This window comes from Chiloscyllium punctatum, chromosome 12 (genome assembly GCF_047496795.1).
Source record: "Chiloscyllium punctatum isolate Juve2018m chromosome 12, sChiPun1.3, whole genome shotgun sequence".
Lineage (NCBI taxonomy): Eukaryota > Metazoa > Chordata > Chondrichthyes > Orectolobiformes > Hemiscylliidae > Chiloscyllium > Chiloscyllium punctatum.
In genome coordinates, this window is record NC_092750.1 from 10,414,904 (window position 1) to 10,432,681 (window position 17,778).

A 17,778-nucleotide genomic window follows, 5' to 3' on the forward strand; every position below is an offset into this window, starting at 1 on the left:
TGCAAGATCATTCCTTGCAAGAGCAAAGGAGTTCGCTCTAATCGCCTGGCCAATATATATCCCACAAACAACAGCAGAAAAACAGATTATCTGGCCATTATCGTGTTACTGTTTGGGGGAGTTTGCTATGTGAGAACTGTCACATTTCTTATAACAGTGACTTCAAAAATAATTGTACAGTGCTTCGAGACATCCTGAGGTTGTAAAAACTTCTTATAAAGTACAAGTTTTTTCTTTCTTGTACAGCATAAATCTGTAATTCATTTGCTTCCTAGCCTATTTTGTTGGAAAAAACTTATTGCAGCACTTCTTTCATCACTTCAACATTAAGCAGACCACTCACTTAGACTTGCTTCTCTCGAGTGCTAACTCTTACAGCTTTTCATGTCAACTAGGATACCTTAAATTGGGCATTAGTCCTGGATTAGTCTCGTCTGTCCTCTTTCTAAAACTTCAATGTCGCCTATCATGAGAGGAGATGAATATTGGAAACAGGACTCCATTTGAGGCCTATTATAGGATTGTACAAATATTGTATGCTTTGTTTTATTTAAAAGATTTAAGTATTTCTGAAATGCCTGACAACTGACTGAAAACCCTAAATTCATAGTCAGAGTAATTCTTTGCACACATCTCTGTTAAGACTAGGCTGTGACAACGATTCCACTTTACATTCAGTCGCATCAATGGGAGTGCAGCAGAAATTTGGGAATGGTCCATCACAAAATGTGGAGCATAAACACATCCTAAGTGACTGGCTCAACCTCTTCATTCAACGGGAAAGTTTTATTATGTCAAAAGGCAAGATAAGTTTCTCTACTTTGTGCTGGGAGAAATTCTCTTTGTTTTGGCAGTCCCCAGGGGTTCATTCATGAATATGTTTGACATGAGTGTCCTCTGTGCTCTATACTGCTGCGACTGGTAGTGAGGCAGCTCAAAGAAAGAGAATGTAAAGTTTCGGGTGAAGCTGAGACTGGAGATGCATTGGACCGGAGGCAACTTTATGCCGCCTCGCAGTTTACTTCTCAACCTCCTCTGAGACCAGCTGTCCTTGCCACTTCTCTGAATCACCAATGCCTCAGCCATTGTTGTCTCCCTGGGTGAAGCTCTGATCTGTGCGGCTTTGCTGCCCACTCCTTTGTGCCCATCTTGATTTCCACCAAAGTTATCCTCAGTGAAATCCTTGGCGCTGCCACACCAATGTCTGATGGTGCCATGTGGAAGTTGGTGCTGAGCACTGGTGTGGCATGGGAGTGGTTCCAATGACTGTGGAATGGCATTGAAAGGAGTATCCAGAAGGGAGGTCCCAACCCATGGTGCGATATCTTTGATCGTGTTACGTTTGCTCACCTTCACACACGGTGCTGTACATGATGATGGTTTCAGTGGTTTCGAATGATCTGAGGAAAGTAATTTCTTCTCAGGTGCCTTTTCTGTCAGAAGACAAAGGAAATTCAGCCTGTTTCTCGATGCAAGTTAACATAAGAACATGAGAAATGAGAGCACCAGAAGGCCATTTGGCCCATCAAGTCCTTTGTACCACTGAGTACGATTGTGGCTGACCTTTGGCCTCAGCTCCACTTTCCCTACTCAATCTCCACATCCATGCATTCTCTCTCAGTGGCTAAATGCCTAATGATTTCTATCTTTGATCTCATCAGAGATGGAGAAACAATACTGACGCCGATAGAGGATTGGCTGACTGACAGAAGGCAGAGAATGAGGATAGAAGAAAGTGAGGATTGCAGATGCTGGAAATCAGAGTCGAGAGTGTGGTGCTGGAAAAGCACAGCAGGTCAGGCATCTTCCGAGGAGCAGGAGAATTGATGTTTCGGACAAAAGCCCTTCATCAGAAATGAGGATAGAGGAGTGTTTTTCAGGGTGGCAGCTGGTGACAAGTGGAGTCATAGAGATGTCCAGCATGGAAACAGACCCTTCAGTCCAACCCGTCCATGCCGACAAGATATCCCAACCCAATCTAGTCCCACCTGCCAGCACCCAGCCCATATCCCTCCAAACCCTTCCTATTCATATACCCATCCAAATGCCTCTTAAATGTTGCAATTATACCAGCCTCCACCACTTCCTCTGGCAGCTCATTCCATACTTGTACCACCCTCTGTGTGAAAAAGTTGTCCCTTAGGTCTCCTTTATATCTTTCTCCTCTCACCCTAAACCTATACCCTCTAGTTCTGGACTCCCCGATCCCAGGGAAAAGACTTTGTTTATTTACCCTATCCATGCCCCTCAGAATTTTGTAAACCTCTATAAGGTCACCCCTCAGCCTCTGACGCTCCAGGGAAAACAGCCCCAGCCTGTTCAGCCTCTCCCTATAGCTGAAATCCTCCAACCCTGGCAACATCCACGTAAATCTTTTCTGAATCCTTTCAAGTTTCACAACATCTTTCCGATAGGAAGGAGACCAGAATTGCATGCAATATTCCAACAGTGGCCTAACCAATGTCCTGTACAGCCGCAACATGACCTCCCAAATCCGGTATTCAATACTCTGACCAATAAAGGAAAGCATACCAAATGCCTTCTTCACTATCCTATCTACCTGATACTCCACTTTCAAGGAGCTATGAACCTGCACTCCAAAGTCTCCTTGTTCAGCATTACTCCCGAGGACCTTACCATTAAGTGTATAAGACCTGCTAAGATTTGCTTTCCCAAAGTGCAGCATCTTGCATTTATCTGAATTAAACTCCATCTGCCACATCTCAGCCCATTGGCCCTGGTGTAATCTGAGGTAACCCTCTTCGCTGTCCACTACACCTCCAATTTTGGTGTCATCTGCAAACTTACTAACTGTACCTCTTATGCTCGCATCCAAATCATTTATGTAAATGACAAAAAGTAGAGGACCCAGCACCGATCCTTGTGGCACTCCACTGGTCACAGGCCTCCAGTCTGAAAAACAACCTTCTACCACCACTATCCTCATTCTCTGTCTTCTACCTTTGAGCCAGTTCTATATCCAAATGGCTAGTTCTCCCTGCATTCCGTGAGATCTTACCTTGCTAATCAGTCTCCCATGGGGAACTTTGTCGAATGCCTTACTGAAATCCATCTAGATCACATCTACTGCTCTGCCCTCATCAATCCTCTTTGTTCCTTCTTCAAAAACCTCAAGCAAGTTTGTGAAACATGATTTCCCACGCACAAAGCCATGTTGACAATCCTTAATCAGTCTTTGCCTTTACAAATACATGTACATCCTGTCCCTCAGGATTCCCTCCAACAGCTTGCCCACCACCGACGACAGGTTCACTGGTCTATAGTTCCCTGGCTTGTCCTTACCACCCTTCATAAACAGTGGCACCACGTTAGCCAACCTCCAGTATTCCAGCACCTCACCTGTGACTATCGATGATACAAATATCTCAGCAAGAAGCCCAGCAATCACTTCTTTAGCTTTCCACAGAGTTCTCAGGTACACCTGATCAAGTCCAGGGGATTTACCCACCTTTACCCATTTCAAGACATCCAGCACTTCCTCCTCTGTAATATGGACATTTTGCAAGATGTCACCATCTATTTCCCTACAGTCTATATCTTCCTCATCCTTTTCCACAGTAAATACTGATGCAAAATACTCGTTTAGTATCTCCCCCATTTTTTTGCAGCTCCACACAAAGGCCACCTTGTTTATCTTTGAAAGGCCCTACCCTCTCCCTAGTTACCCTTTTGTCCTTAATGTATTTGTGAAAACCCTTTGGATTCTCCTTAACCCTATTTGCCAAAGCTGTCTCATGTCCTCATTTTGCCCTCCTGATTTCCCTCTTAAGTATACTCCTATTTCCTTTATACTCTAAGGATTCACTCGATCTAGCCTGTCTATAACTTACATATGCTTCCTTCCTTTTCCTAACCAAACCCTCAATTTCTTTAGTCATCCAGCATTCCCTATATCTACCAGCCTTTCCTTTCACCCCAACAGGAATATACTTTCTCTGGATTCTTGTTATCTCATCTTCCCATTTTCCAGCCGTCCCTTTACCTGCGAACATCTGCCTCCAATCAGCTTTCGAAAGTTCTTGCCTAATATGTCAAAATTGGCCTTTCTCCAATTTCGAACTTCAACTTTTACATCTGATCTATCCTTTTCCATCACTATTTAAAATCTAATAGAATTATGGTTGCTGGCCCCAAAGTGCTCCCCCACTGACACCTCAGTCACCTGCCCTCCCTTATTTCCCAAGAGTAGGTCACATTTTGCACCTTCTCTAGTCGGTACATCCACATACTGAATCAGAAAATTTTCTTGTACACACTTAACAAATTCTTCTCCATCTAAACCCTTAACACTATGGCAGTCCCAGTCTATGTTTGGAAAGTTAAAATCCCCTACCATAACCACCATCGAACATAGAATATTACAGCGCAGTACAGGCCCTTGATGTTGTGCCGACTTGTCATAACAATCTGAAGCCCATCTAACCTATACTATTCCATGTACGTCCATATGCTTGTCCAATGATGACTTAAATGTACTTCAAAATACCCTATTATTCTTATAGATTGCTGAGGTCTCCTTAGAAGTTTGTTTCTCAATTTCCCTCTGACTATTAGGGGTTCTATAATGCAATCCCAAGAAGGTGATCATCCCTTTCTTATTTCTCAGTTCCACCCAAATAACTTCCCTGGATGTACCTCCAGGAACATCCTCCCTCAGCACAGCTGTAATGCTATCCCTTATCAAAAACACCACTCCCCCTCCTCTTTTGTCTCCCTTTCTATCCTTCCTGTAGCATTTGTATCCTGGAACATTAAGCTGCCAGTCCTGCCCATCCCTGAGCCATGTTTCTGTAATTGCTATGTTATCCCAATCCCATGTTCCTAACCATGCCCTGGGTTCATCTGCCTTCTCTGGGCGGCACGGTGGCTCAGTGGTTAGCACTGCTGCCTCACAGCACTCAGAAACTCGGGTTCAATTCCAGCCTCAGGTGACTGACTGTGTGGAGTTTGCACATTCTCCCCGTGTCTGCGTGGGTTTCCTCCCACAGTCCAAAGATGTGCAGGTCAGGTGAATTGCCCATGCTAAATTTCCCACAGTGTTAGATGCATTAGTTAAAGGGTCTGGGTGGGTTACTCTTCGGAGGGTCAGTGTGGACTGGTTGGGCCGAAGGGCCTGTTTCCACACTGTAGGGAATCTAATCTCTGTTAGGCCCCTTGCATTGAAATAAATGCATTTGAATTTATTAGTTTTACCTTGTCCCTGACTGTTTGACTCGCTTCTGTTCTCAACTGTACCAGTCTCAGATTGATCTCTTTCCTCACAATCTCCCTGGCACCCCCCCCCCCCCCAACCTCTCCTACCCCCCCCCTCCTCTCCACTCCCCCCGCCTCCTCTCCTCCACCCCCCCCCCCCCAACACCTTACTAGTTTAAATTCTCCCGAGCAGCTCTAGCAAATTTCCCTGCCAGTATATTAGTCCCCTTCCAAGTTAGGTGCAATCCATCCTTCTTGTACAGGTTACTTCTACCCCAAAAGAGATTCTAATGATCCAAAAATGTGAATCCTTCTCCCATACACCAGTTGCTCAGCCATGCATTCATCTGCTCTATCCTCCTATTCCTGCCCTTACAAGCTCGTAGCACCAGGAGTAATCCATATATTACTACTCTCGAGGATCTCTTTTTAAAATTCCTGCCTAACTTTGTAATCTCCCTTCAGAATCTCAACCTTTTCCCTTCCTATGTCGTTGGTTCCAATGTGGACAGTCACCTCTTGCTGGCTCCTCTCCCCCGTGAGAACATTTTGCACCCTCTCCGAGGCATCCTTGATCCTGGCACCAGGGAAATAACACATCATTCTGCTTTTCGCTGCTGGCACAGAAACATCTGTCTGTACCTCAGACTACAGAATCCCTTAACATAATTGATCTCTTGGAACCCAACATACCCCTCGTTGCATTAGAGCCAATCTCAGTGCCAGAAACTTGGCTGTTCGTGCTACGTTCCCCTGAGAATCCATCACCCCCTACATTTTCCAAAACAGCATACCTGTTTGAAATGGGTATATCCACACTTATGCACTAGCTGCCTACCTCTTACCTTTCCTGGAGTTAACCCATCTATGTGACTGTATCTGAGACTTTTTCCCATTCCTATAACTGCCATCCATCACATACCGTTGCTTCTAACTGTCTCTCCAACCAATCCATTCTGTCTGATAAGATTCGCAACCAACAGCACTTATGGCAGATATAATCCGCAGTAATCCTTAAACTCTCTTTAAACTCCCACATCTGAAAAGAAGTAAATATCACTGTATTAAAGGCCATTTTTGCTCCTTCACAATCTACAGACCCAGAAAATAACACCTCTTATTCCTCTACAAACATTGCCCCAGATTAAATTAATAGTTATGGTTTATATTTTATGCTTAATGTAGAGACATATCTCCAAAAACATATAATCAAGAAAGAACCCATTCTACTCACTACTGCAGACTTTCTGTAGGCCACACTTAAAACAACAATTAACTTATCTGATCCTGTGCTGTGAACCTCGGCCAACAGTTCCTCCAAGATGAGTTGTGAATTTCACTGTTTATTAATTTTCCCAGATGCACTCTGATGTCCAGCTATACATGAATTCAAACAGCAAAGGCAGTGTCACTTTCTTTCTCTCTCTCTCTATCTCCTGCGCTGACCTCACTATGTGCTTCCTTTGTCTGTTGTTCTTGCTTTTAAAACTACTGTTGTTTTGACAGTTTTTTTTTCCAAAGTTCTAAAACAATGCAACAGCATATGAGACAGTAATTGCTGCTCCTGGAATTCGAGGAAATCACCTCCAGCACCTAAAATACCTCAAAAAAGGAGCAGCTATTACAGTCAGAAGTTTTTCCCGTCCTCCAGAGTTCTGCAATGATCTGTGCTGGAACCACAACTATTCGTCTTATGCATTAACTATCTGACAGAGGAACTGAGGCTATTGTCGCTAATTGTGCAGATGACACAAAAGTAGATTCAGGGACAGGTAGTGTTGAGGAAATGGAGAGGCTGCAGAAGGACTTGGACAGTCTAGGAGAGTGGGCAAAGAAGAATAAGATGGGACACAACGTGGGAAAATGTGAAGATTATGCATTTTGATAGGAAGAATAGAGGTGTAGATATTTTCTAAATGGAGAAAGGCTTTGGAAATCTTAAGCACCAAGAGACTCGGAGTCCTAGTTGAGGATTCTCTTAATGCTAACACACAGTTTCATTTGGCAGTTAGGAAAGCCAGTGCAATGTTAGCATTTGTTTCAAAAAGGCTAGAGTCCAAGGTCAAAGATGTTCTGCTGAGGTTGTATAAGGCTCTGGTCAGACCGCATTTGGAATATTATGAACAATTGTGGGCCTTGTATCTAAGGAAGGATGTGATAACATTGGAGGGAATCCAGACGATGTTTGCAACGATGATCCTGGGATGTGAAGGGCTTATTATATGAAAAGTTGAGGACTCTTGATGGAATTTAGAAGGATGAGGGGAATTGACTAAAACTTACATTATACTGATGGGCCTGGATAGATTGGATGTGGAAAAGATGTTTCAGTTTGTAGGAGAGACTCAGACGCGAGGGCACAGCCTCAGAGTGAAGGATGACCCTTTAGAACTGAGGTCAGGAGGAATTTCTTACTAATAAGGCAACCCCAATCCTCTGCCCACCTGCCTATCTTATTGATGGAATGGTTAATCCGTGGAACTCATTGCTGCATAGGACTGTGCACGCCACACAGAAATTGATAGACTGATTCTTGATTAGTAATGGGATTATGGGATGTAGGGATGAGTAGGACATGAGTGAGAAACATATCAGCCATGATTGAATGGCAGAGCAGACTTGATGGGCTGACTGGCCTAATTCCATAAGACATAGGAGTGGAGGTAAGGGCATTTGGCCCATCAAGTCCACTCCACCATTCAATCATGGCTGATGGGCATTTCAATGCCACTTACCCACACTCTCCTCTTATCCCTTAATTCCTTGCGAGCTCAAGAATTTATCAGTCTCTGCCTTGAAGACATTTAACATCCCAGCCTCCATTGCATTCCGTGGCAATGAATTCCACAGGCCCACCACACTCTGGCTGAAAAAATGTCTCCTAATTTCCGTTCTAAATTGACGCCCTCTAATTCTAAGGCTGTGCCCACGGGTCTTGGTATCCCCGCCATACAGAAACAACTTCCCAGCGTCCACCCTTTCTAAGCCATGTAAGTTTCTATTAGATCTCCCCTTAACCTTCTAAACTCAAATGAATACAATCCCAGGATCCTCAGCTGTTCATTGTATGTTAAGTCTACCATTCCAGGGATCATCCATGTGAATCTCCGCTGGACACGCTCCTGTGCCAGTACGTCCTTCCTGAGGTGTGGGGCCCAGAATTGGACACAGTATTCTAAATGGGGCCTAACCAGAGCTTTATAAAGTCTCAGTAGCACATTGCTGCTTTGACATTCCAACTCTCTTGAGATAAATGACAACATTACATTTGCTTTCTTAACCACAGACTCACCCTGCAAGTCAACCTTTAGGGAATCCTGGACTAGCACTCCCAGATCCCTTTGTACTTTGGCTTTGTGAATTTTCTCACCTTTTAGAAAATAGTCCATGCCTGTTTTCCAAAGTGCAAGACCTCACATTTGCTCACGTTGAATTTCATCAGCTATTTCTTGGATCACTCTCCTAAATCTTTCTGCAGCCTCCTCACCTCCTCAGAACTATCTACCTGTCCACCTAACTTCATATCATCAGCAAACTTTGCCAAGATGCCCGCAGTCCCCTCATCCATTAATATATAAAGTGAACAGCTGTGGCCCCAACACTGAACCCTGTGGGACACCACTTGTCACTAGCTGCCATTCCGAAAAAGAACAGTTTATCCCAATTCTCTGCCTTCTGTCAGACAGCCAATCCTCAATCCATGCCAGTAGCTCACCTCGAACACCATGGGCCCTCACCTTACTGAGCAGCGTCTCGTGAGGCACATTATGAAAAGCCTTTTGGAAATCTAGATAGATAACATCTACTGGGTTTCCGTGGTCTAAGCTACTTGTTACCTCTTCAAAGAATTCTAACAGGTTCGTCAGGCATGACCTCCTATTAATATAAATAGGAAGGGGGGTGTTGGAGGGCGAAGGTAATTTGGAAAACAATAGGCAGGTGCAGATGGGGGATGATAGTGTGGAGTGGACGGTGGAGCGGATAGGAGTGAAGGAAGATGGACCGGTAGGGCAGTTCAAGAGGGCGGTGCTGAGTTGGAGGATTGAATCTGGGATAAGGTAGGGGAAGGGGAAATGAGGAAACTGGTGAAATCCACATGATGCTGTGAAGTTGGAGGGTCCCAAGGCGGTATAAGGCCTTTTACCCAAAACGTCGATTCTCCTGCTCCTCGGATGCAGCCTGACCTGCTGTGATTTTCCAGCACCATACTCTTGATACATACATACCTACCTGGAAAGAAGTTACCTCAGGGCTAAGGGGAATGATATGGGGGGAACTAATTGAATAGTTCTTTGAAAGAGCTATCGTATGCATAATGGGCCAAGCAGCCTTCTTCCATGCTATACCATTTTATGAAATTTATAAAGTGTAATCCTGCGTCATGGAGTTTCACACACAGATTCGGAATTTTGACCATGAAGCTCAGTGTTCTTGGTTCGAGAATCCTGCAAATCCTGCTGCTCCTTTCACCCAAATTCCCAAAACACAATCCAATCCGACTAGATAGGGCTCCATCCCTTAAGGGGTAAGAACCCCAAAATCTTTCCCTTTTTAAAATACAGTCCTCCCATATCCCCCTACTCCATAAAAGCAAATTACTGCGGATGCTGGAATCTGAAACCAAAAGAGAAAATGCTGGAAAATCTCAGCAGGTCTGGCAGCATCTGTAAGGAGAGAAAAGAGCTGACGTTTCGAGCCTAACTGACCCTTTGTCAAAGCTCCTGCTCCCCTTACTCCATATGCTTTAAACCTCAGGTGTGGGCAGGGTTACTTCTTGCTAAAAGCATACAGGAATGAAAACTTGTTACTATTCTACATCCTGCCTTGTTCTCCCTCTTGGTTAAAGACTTGACAATGATGGATGAACTATTTTGTGCTAATGTTGCTGCAAGTTCATTGGGATCTATACGCACAATTAAGTTTTACACGCACAATTAAGTGTGGAAAAGAACAGTTAACGCAGTGACAATGTGCAAAGTCTTTGCCTTTATCACATTATTATTTTAATTTCCTCCCCTTTCTACAAGCAATGTGGCTAACACAAACACTTCTCCTGTATGATTTCATACCATCGGGCCAGAAGTACACTATTCAGCCCACTGAGTCTACTCTGCCTTTCAATGAGATTATTGCTGGTCCAATAGTCCTCAACGCCAGTTTTTTGCCTCATCCCCATGAACCTTAATTCTCTTGTTGATGAAGAATCTATTTCACACAGGTCTTAATCATTCAAAAATCTGTTAAAACCTGTTTATGTACAGAAAAACCTCCTCCAGTTGGTGTGGAGGAGGCACGGATTAAGTCCGAGTTAAATTCAAGAATTACAGCATTATACAACTTACTGTTATCAAAAGCAAATTCCTCTCCCTTGTGAATGGAAGGCAGGCCATTTTTCTTTGGTTTCTGCAGGCAAAACAGATCAGCTCCTTCCTTTGCTCTAACAAGGGTCCTTTCCTGTGTGAACAGGAAATTACGACAAAATCACTTAATTCAAAAGATAAAGCTTTATCAGACAGCAGCTCCATCTTCACCACCTGGATGGACAAATACAGAAGATATATGGAAACACCACAAGCTGCAAGTTCCCCTCCAAGCCACACACCATCCTGACTTGGAGCTTTATCACTGTTCCTTTACTGGGTCAAAATTCTTAAAGTCCCTCCTCACAGCATTGTGGACTAAAATAACTGCAGACAGGATGGTATCCCATCATCACATCACCCTTTATTTACATGTGCACAGTACATGGGCTCTGACCAGCCAGCTCAGAGCCAGTCCGTAGACTGAGACACAAAAATTGGCCATGTTGTGGATAGTGTAGGGGTTAGCTGAAAGCTCCAAAATGATGTTGATGGATTGGTGGAGTGTGAGGTAATGCATTTATGGAGGTCATAGAGATGTACAGCACGGAAACAGATCCTTTGGTTCAACCTTTCCATGCCGACCAGATATCCCAACCCAGTCAAGTGCCACCTCCCAGCACCCGGCCCATATCCCTCCAAACCCTTCCTATTCATATACCCATCCAGATGCCTTTTATAATGCAATTGTACTAGCCTCTACTACTTCCTCTGGCAGCTCATTCCATACACATACCACCCTGTCTGTAAAAGTTACTCCTTAGGTCCATTTTATATCTTTCCCCTCTCACCCTAAATCTATGCCGTCTAGCTCTGGACTCCCCCACCCCAGGGAAGAGACTTTATCTATTTACCTTATCCGTGCCCCTCATAATTTTGTAAACATCTATAAGGTCACCCCTCAGCCTCCGACGCTCCAGCGAAAACAGCCCCAGCATATTCAACCTCTCGCTAGAGCTCAAATTCTCCAACCCTGGCAACATCCTTCCATGTCTGTTCTGAATCCTTTCAAGTTTCACAACATCCTTCCTATAGGAGGGAGACCAGAATTGCATGCAATATTCCAGAAGTGACCCGACCAATGTCCTGTACAGCCGCAACATGACCTCCCCAACTCCTACTCAATACTCTGACCAATAAAGGAAAGCATACCAAACACCTTCCTCACTATCCTATCTACCTGCGACTCCACTTTCAAGGAGCTATGAACCTGCACTATAAGGTCTCTTTGTTCAGCAACACTCCCTAGGACCTTCCCATTTTCTGTCTAAGCCCTGCTCAGATTTGCTTTCCCAAAATGCAGCACTTCTCATTTATCTAAATTAAACTCCATCTGCCACTCCTCAGGTCAAACAGTAAAAGGGAATACACAATAAATGGGGATATACCGAGAGGGATGGATGAAGTGAGAGGTCTTAGCATGCAAGAGCACAGGTCCTTAAAGGTAACAGTACAGGTAGATAAGGTTGTAAAGAAGGCATGTAGAATGGTCTCCTTCATTGACAGGTATAGAATACAAAAATAGGGATATAATTATGAAAATGTAGAAGACATTGGTGAGGCCACAACTGGAGTATTATGTGCAGTCCTGGTCATCACATTACAGGAAGGACGTACCTGCTCTGGAGAGAATGCAGGGAAAATTTACTAGAACGTTGCCAGGGCTGGAGATTTATAGCTACGAGGAGAGATTGGGGAGGTTTGGATTGTGTTCCTTGGAACAGAGATGGCTGAGGGGTAACATGATTAAGGTATACAAAATCGTGAGGGGGAGAGCCATAGCGTCATTAATTCATACAGCACAGAAGCAGATCATTCAGTTCAACTCATCCTTGCTGTTCAGGTTTCCTAAACTAAACCACTTCCATTTGCTTGTATTTGGCACATATCCCTTGAAACCTTTCCTGTATACGTACCCATTTAAAACGATCCCCCCCCCCCCCACCCGTCATCAGCATTCCCAAGCTGCTTGGTGGACAAGGCTAACCACCATTCAAGTTGAGATCAGCATCAATCATGGAGTCATGGAGTCATAGAGATGTACAGTACAGAAACAGACCCTTCGGTCCAACTCGTTCATGCCAACCAGATATCCCAACCGAATCTAGTCCCACCAGCCAGCACACGGTCCATATCCCTCCAAACCCTTCCTATTCATATGCCCATCCAGATGCCTTTTAAAATGTTGCAATTGTACCAGCCTCCACCATTTCCTCTGGCAAATCATTCCTTACACGTACCACCCTCTGTGTGAAAACGTTGTCTCGTAGGTCCCTTTTATATCTTCCCCCTCTCACCCTAAACTTATGCCCTCTCGTTCTGGACTCCCCCACCCCAGGGAAAACACTTTGTCGATTTATTCTATCCATGCCCCTCATGATTTTATAAACCTCTATAAGGTCACCCCTCAGCCTCCGACACTCCAGGGAAAACAGCCCCAGCCTATTCAGCCTCTCCCTATAGCTCAAATTCTCCAACCCTGGCAACATCCTTGTAAATCTTTTCTGAACCCTTTCAAGTTTCACAGCATCCTTCCGATAGGAAGGAGACCAGAATTGCACACAATATTCCAACAGTGGCCTAACCAATGTCCTGTACAGCTGCAACATGACCTCCCAATTCCTGTACTCAATACTCAGGGGTTAGTGGTTCAGTTACCCAACATCAAACTGTCAGTTTTACAGTTTACCTGCTCATTACCTCAGCAAGGAGAGTAACATTTTCATTGAGCGACTGGCAACTTGTAGAACTTTCCGGAGTTTGCAGGTAACTGGTGGCGGTCTTCATGACGTTCAGCTGCTCATTTAATTCCACATCTGGAAACCAACCTGAGGCAACATTCCGTCCTTCTCCCAATGCTGAATCCAGCTCATTGCAAAGGGACTGAAGTAGCAGAGAGGGGGAATCGTTCTCTTTAAATTTGCTTTCTGAAATTGGAGCAAACCTACTTGGAGAACCATTTGTTTTGTCCCCCATTATTGCTCATAGTGAGCAATGCATCTTATGACGGGTTTGCCCGTAACCTGTTTGTAATTCTTATCTCTCTGAAGCCCATCTGCAATGCATGGTCATATTGCAGGTAACCTTTTGCCTGTACTGAGTGCATCTGTCAACATGTGACAAGCCATTGTGAGCCAGTGAGGTATGAAATGAGCAGCTTACATTTAGTCCTTTCTCAATAGGGATTGTGCTATCTGCGAAACAAATGAATAATTTGACATTAAACATTCATGATAATCTATCCAAGAAGAAAACCCACCTGCCCAAACAGTAAAATATTAATCATTAACCATTGGCCATCATCTTACGTGGATAGAATTTTCACATCCATTACTCAGTTAGAGTAATAGGAAGGCAGAAGAGTGAATATTTTGATCAAAACTCCTTGAATATAAACAGCAGTTTATATCAAATTTCCAAGAATTCCCAATGCGCACACTGTCATGTCCTGCCCTCCAACCCGACCTCCTTACGACTGATTTGTTGGTGACACTTTTGGGTCAATGTTTAAATCATTGAAATTGCCCTCGTAAATATTTTCTAATGGCATTTTCCCATGTAAACCCTCGCCGTCACACTCCAACAATGGACCAATTAGTCAAGTCACTTTTCCTCAGCGACTGAAATTTCAAATGTCCCAACATTAGGTTTAAACTTCCTTTTTAAAAAAAAAGTTCTTCTCAAATAAGTTACTATACAATCCATTAATTTGTTTGCTAGTTTTTCGATTGAAGGCCTCAATCTCTCTATAGCCAGGGACATGATTTGACAGTGTCGCCCTAAAGCATGACTGTCAGCTGGAGGTAGACGTTTAAGTCTGGTCAGGTGTCTTGTTGACCTCCGAAGCTCAATTAAGACAAGGAATGGAAGGATCAATGGGTTCCAAAAAAAGGCAGTGTTAGGTAAATGTATTCTCTTTCTTCCTGGTTGTGACAATTGGAAAGAAAGAGGTTGCATTGAGTGAGACTCCCCTCATGGGTGACCTGAGTTTTGGTCTAAATTTTGTCATTTGATTCTATTTAAGACAAAGAAGATTTCTAGATACATTCCAAGGAGACAAGAATTTATTCAGGCTGCCTCAGGTAATGTCACATGACACAGCAGCAAACGTAAAGTGGTTTAATATGATCAGAAGTTCCCTGAAGTCAAACAAATCACAACCTTTATGATATTCTAATTGTGACCCACTTCAGTTCCACTGCACAGTGACAAACGCAGAAATAGTCCAACTGCTCGCGAATTGCTCCTTTCCTGAATTGAAGGACTCCTGTGAGTTTTTATTTTAACTCCAACCACCCTAAGGCACTTTGCAACAATTAATGATTCTGCGTGCTCAAGTGGCTACTCAGGCATGGAAGGCATCACAAATCTGACCCATATCACACCCAAATGTGTGTAGTTTTCTGCTGGACAGTGAGCGCAAGCAGGGATTGCAACGGACTTGAGGACATTCAGACTGGCTGCACCAGGGTGGCACGGTGGCTCAGTTGTTAGCACCGCTGCCACACAGTGCAAGGAACCCAGGTTTGATTCCAACCTTGGGTGACCGCCTGCGTGGAGTTTGCACATTCTCCCTGTGTCTGCGCGGGTTCCTCAGGGTGCTCTGCTTTCCTCCCACGGTCCAAAGAGGTGCAAGTCAGGTGGACTGGCCATGTTAAATTGCCCATAGTGTTCAGGAATGTGCAGGTTAGCCATGAAAAATAACAGGGCATGGGGATGGGGATGGGAATGGGTGGGATGCTCTTTGCAGGGCCAATATGGACTTGATAGGCTGAATGGCTTGCTTCCACATGATAGAGACTCGAAGATTCAGTACCTGGGATGTACTCACTAATCGAGGATAGGTCTGCAGGTTTTGCTGTGTTCAGATCAAACAGTGCAGTTCCCTTCTCTAACTGGATACCTGTTTTAAAGTGAATAAGATGCCAGACTGACTGTGCCCTGTGGAAACTCAGGCTCACATTTTCCAGAATTCAATATTAACTGCCACAGATGATATTCATTCTGAAGATTTTAATGGGTGAGATCAGGACGGATAGATTATGCACATCTGATGAGATTGAACGGACTCAGACCCTTTTCTCTCAGAAAAGCCCAAAGGGTGACCCAGCAGAGGTCTTAATTTTACTAAAGGCCTTGAACAGGTGGAAGATGTTTCCAGTTATGAGGCAAACAAAACTAGGGACCAGAAACCTGGAAAGGGCACTGATAAATCCAATAAGGAATTCAGAAGAAAAATTACTGTGGTAATGTGGAAGATTGAGGCAAATTGCAAGATGCTAGCAATACACTTGGGGGAATAGCAGGATACAGTGATAGTGAGATGAAGTAGGGTGGGATGAGGCTTCAGTGGAGCATAAAATGCCCGAACAGACCTGATGGGCTAAATGGTCTATTTCTGTGCCAATAAAATTCCACGTAATGATTAATGAAATGGCACATACATTATGTTTTATACCTGAGTTATCAAAACCAATACTTGGCCTATTCCTGGTCCTAATTAGATTTTCTTGTAAAAGCAACTCAAGTTCTGAACTATTTAACTTCCAACTTTTTCCAGTTCAGATGAGATGTCATTGATCTAAAACAGTGACTCCGGTTCTGTCTCTCCCGTACATGCCATCTGAACTGCTAGGTGTTTCCATCAATTTCTCTTTCTGTTTCCAATCTCCAGTATTTGGCGTTTGTGTTGTCAGGCTGTTTTTCTCCACCTGCTGATACCTCAGGATCTGCAGCCCATGCCCACACAGAGCATAGAGATGAGTCCCTGAGTTGGCACACTTCCAGTTCTCCATGTCGGCAACATCTGCCACATGACAGCATGTGCTGTCCAGGAAGCGCAGACCTCGGTCGCTCAGCTCCCAGTGCGTCATTCGCTGGTCAATGGAGACGGAGGCCAGCAGCCTTGGACTCAGGACCTTCACTCCAGTCACGTGCGCAGCATGTGCGCTGACAACTCGCAGCCCCTCTGTCACCTGCACGGAAACTCCTGCATCGACATACTGCCCTTCTGAGGCCTCAACACTCGCTGCACTGTCCTCGCTTCCTGCTGCCCCTGACAGCAATTGTCCAGACACGGACGGCATTATCATCGCCGCCACTGGCTAACAGGTAGCGTCCGGGATCCAGGCATCTGATGTGAAGTCCATTCACTCCACACTGATGGGCGTTTAGCACCAGACAGGGGACCTCTAGCACTGCGAGAAACACAAGAGGATTCTGTGTCAGAGGTCTTAATTTTACTAAAGGCCTTGAACAGGTGGAAGATGCTTCCTGTTGCCAACTCTTTGAAGGCACTTAAAAACACTTTAATCAAATAAGCCAGATTCAAGGGCATCTCAACCATTTCATGGGCTCCTGCAGCAAATGCACAAAAATGTAAGTAACTAAATTCAAATTAGAATATTACTTTTGAGGTTAATAAGGCACTCCAGCCCCTGCGGTCCCCACTGACCATGGAAAGCTTTGAGCAGGCCAGTGGATAATGCATGCTCCCACTCCAAATATACCCAGGCAGAGACATAACCATGAAAGAGGGCAGGTCGAGTAACCCTCTAAAACAGCCTCCAGTTGCCAACCTGAATATTTACCCGTGCCTCCGCACTCCCATCATGCTGACAGAGACTGGCACAAACCAAAACCCCTGGCACAAACCAAACTCCCCACTCCACCCCTCTCCAGAAAGATCACAGAGATAGTAATATAATTGGAGTTAGATTTTGTTCCACCTGATAGTTAGTTCAAGCAAAGTCATTGACTAACAACACATTGTAAAGCGGATGACCAATATAATTCCACATCTTGTACATTTAGATTAGATTAGATTATTTACACATCTCACCCAATTTAAATTTCACTCCATACATTCTGGCTAATACATCTACAAGAGAGAGTTCTGTTTGTAAAATGCCATTGTCGTCATTTCAGGACATTATGTTCAATTAAGTATCTTAAATGAAGTCACTGTTGTTATATCACAAAGTGTAGAGAAACACAGTAAATTTGGAGGGTACATCCACAAATCCTCGAGCTAGCATGCTAGATAGATAAGGTGATCAAAATAATACATGGAGTGCTTTCCAATATTGCCCAGAGCCCAGATAATAACAGTAGGGAAGTAACACTAGAACTGGAGATGACACATAGACTGCAGTAGGGAATACTGCGTACAATCCAGGCCGGTGCCTTCTAGGAAGAATCTGTT

The 17,778-nt window shown here is 44.2% G+C and overlaps 2 protein-coding genes across 2 annotated transcripts in view; both read right to left on the bottom strand.

Moving 5' to 3' along the window:
* Window positions 1-770: 770 nt before the first annotated feature.
* Window positions 771-13,902, bottom strand: LOC140483467 (uncharacterized). Its single transcript, XM_072581662.1, has 3 exons — window positions 13,275-13,902; window positions 10,557-10,668; window positions 771-1,433 (listed from the first exon to the last, which is right to left on the bottom strand). Exons 1-3 carry the CDS (start codon window positions 13,548-13,550, stop codon window positions 817-819), a joined length of 1,005 nt encoding a protein of 334 aa, XP_072437763.1. The 5' UTR covers window positions 13,551-13,902; the 3' UTR covers window positions 771-816.
* Window positions 13,903-14,620: 718 nt separating this feature from the next.
* Window positions 14,621-17,778, bottom strand: part of wdr6 (WD repeat domain 6) — an 11,146-nt gene continuing 7,988 nt past the window's right edge. The window contains 2 exon segments of the mRNA XM_072581688.1: window positions 14,621-16,630; window positions 16,632-16,771. Coding sequence (XP_072437789.1) covers window positions 16,148-16,630; window positions 16,632-16,771 — 623 coding nt within the window. The 3' untranslated portion in view covers window positions 14,621-16,147.

What these genes read in the sequence shown, in the direction of transcription:
- LOC140483467 (XM_072581662.1), bottom strand. Translation starts at nt 13,550, where the DNA reads ATGGGGGACAAAACAAATGGTTCTCCAAGTAGGTTTGCTCCAATTTCA. An exon ending in ATGTTACTCTCCTTGCTGAG is followed by an intron (nt 10,669 to 13,274) that starts GTAATGAGCAGG and finishes CTGTTCACACAG; the next exon opens with GAAAGGACCCTTGTTAGAGC. An exon ending in GGAATTTGCTTTTGATAACA is followed by an intron (nt 1,434 to 10,556) that starts GTAAGTTGTATA and finishes GTCTTCTGACAG; the next exon opens with AAAAGGCACCTGAGAAGAAA.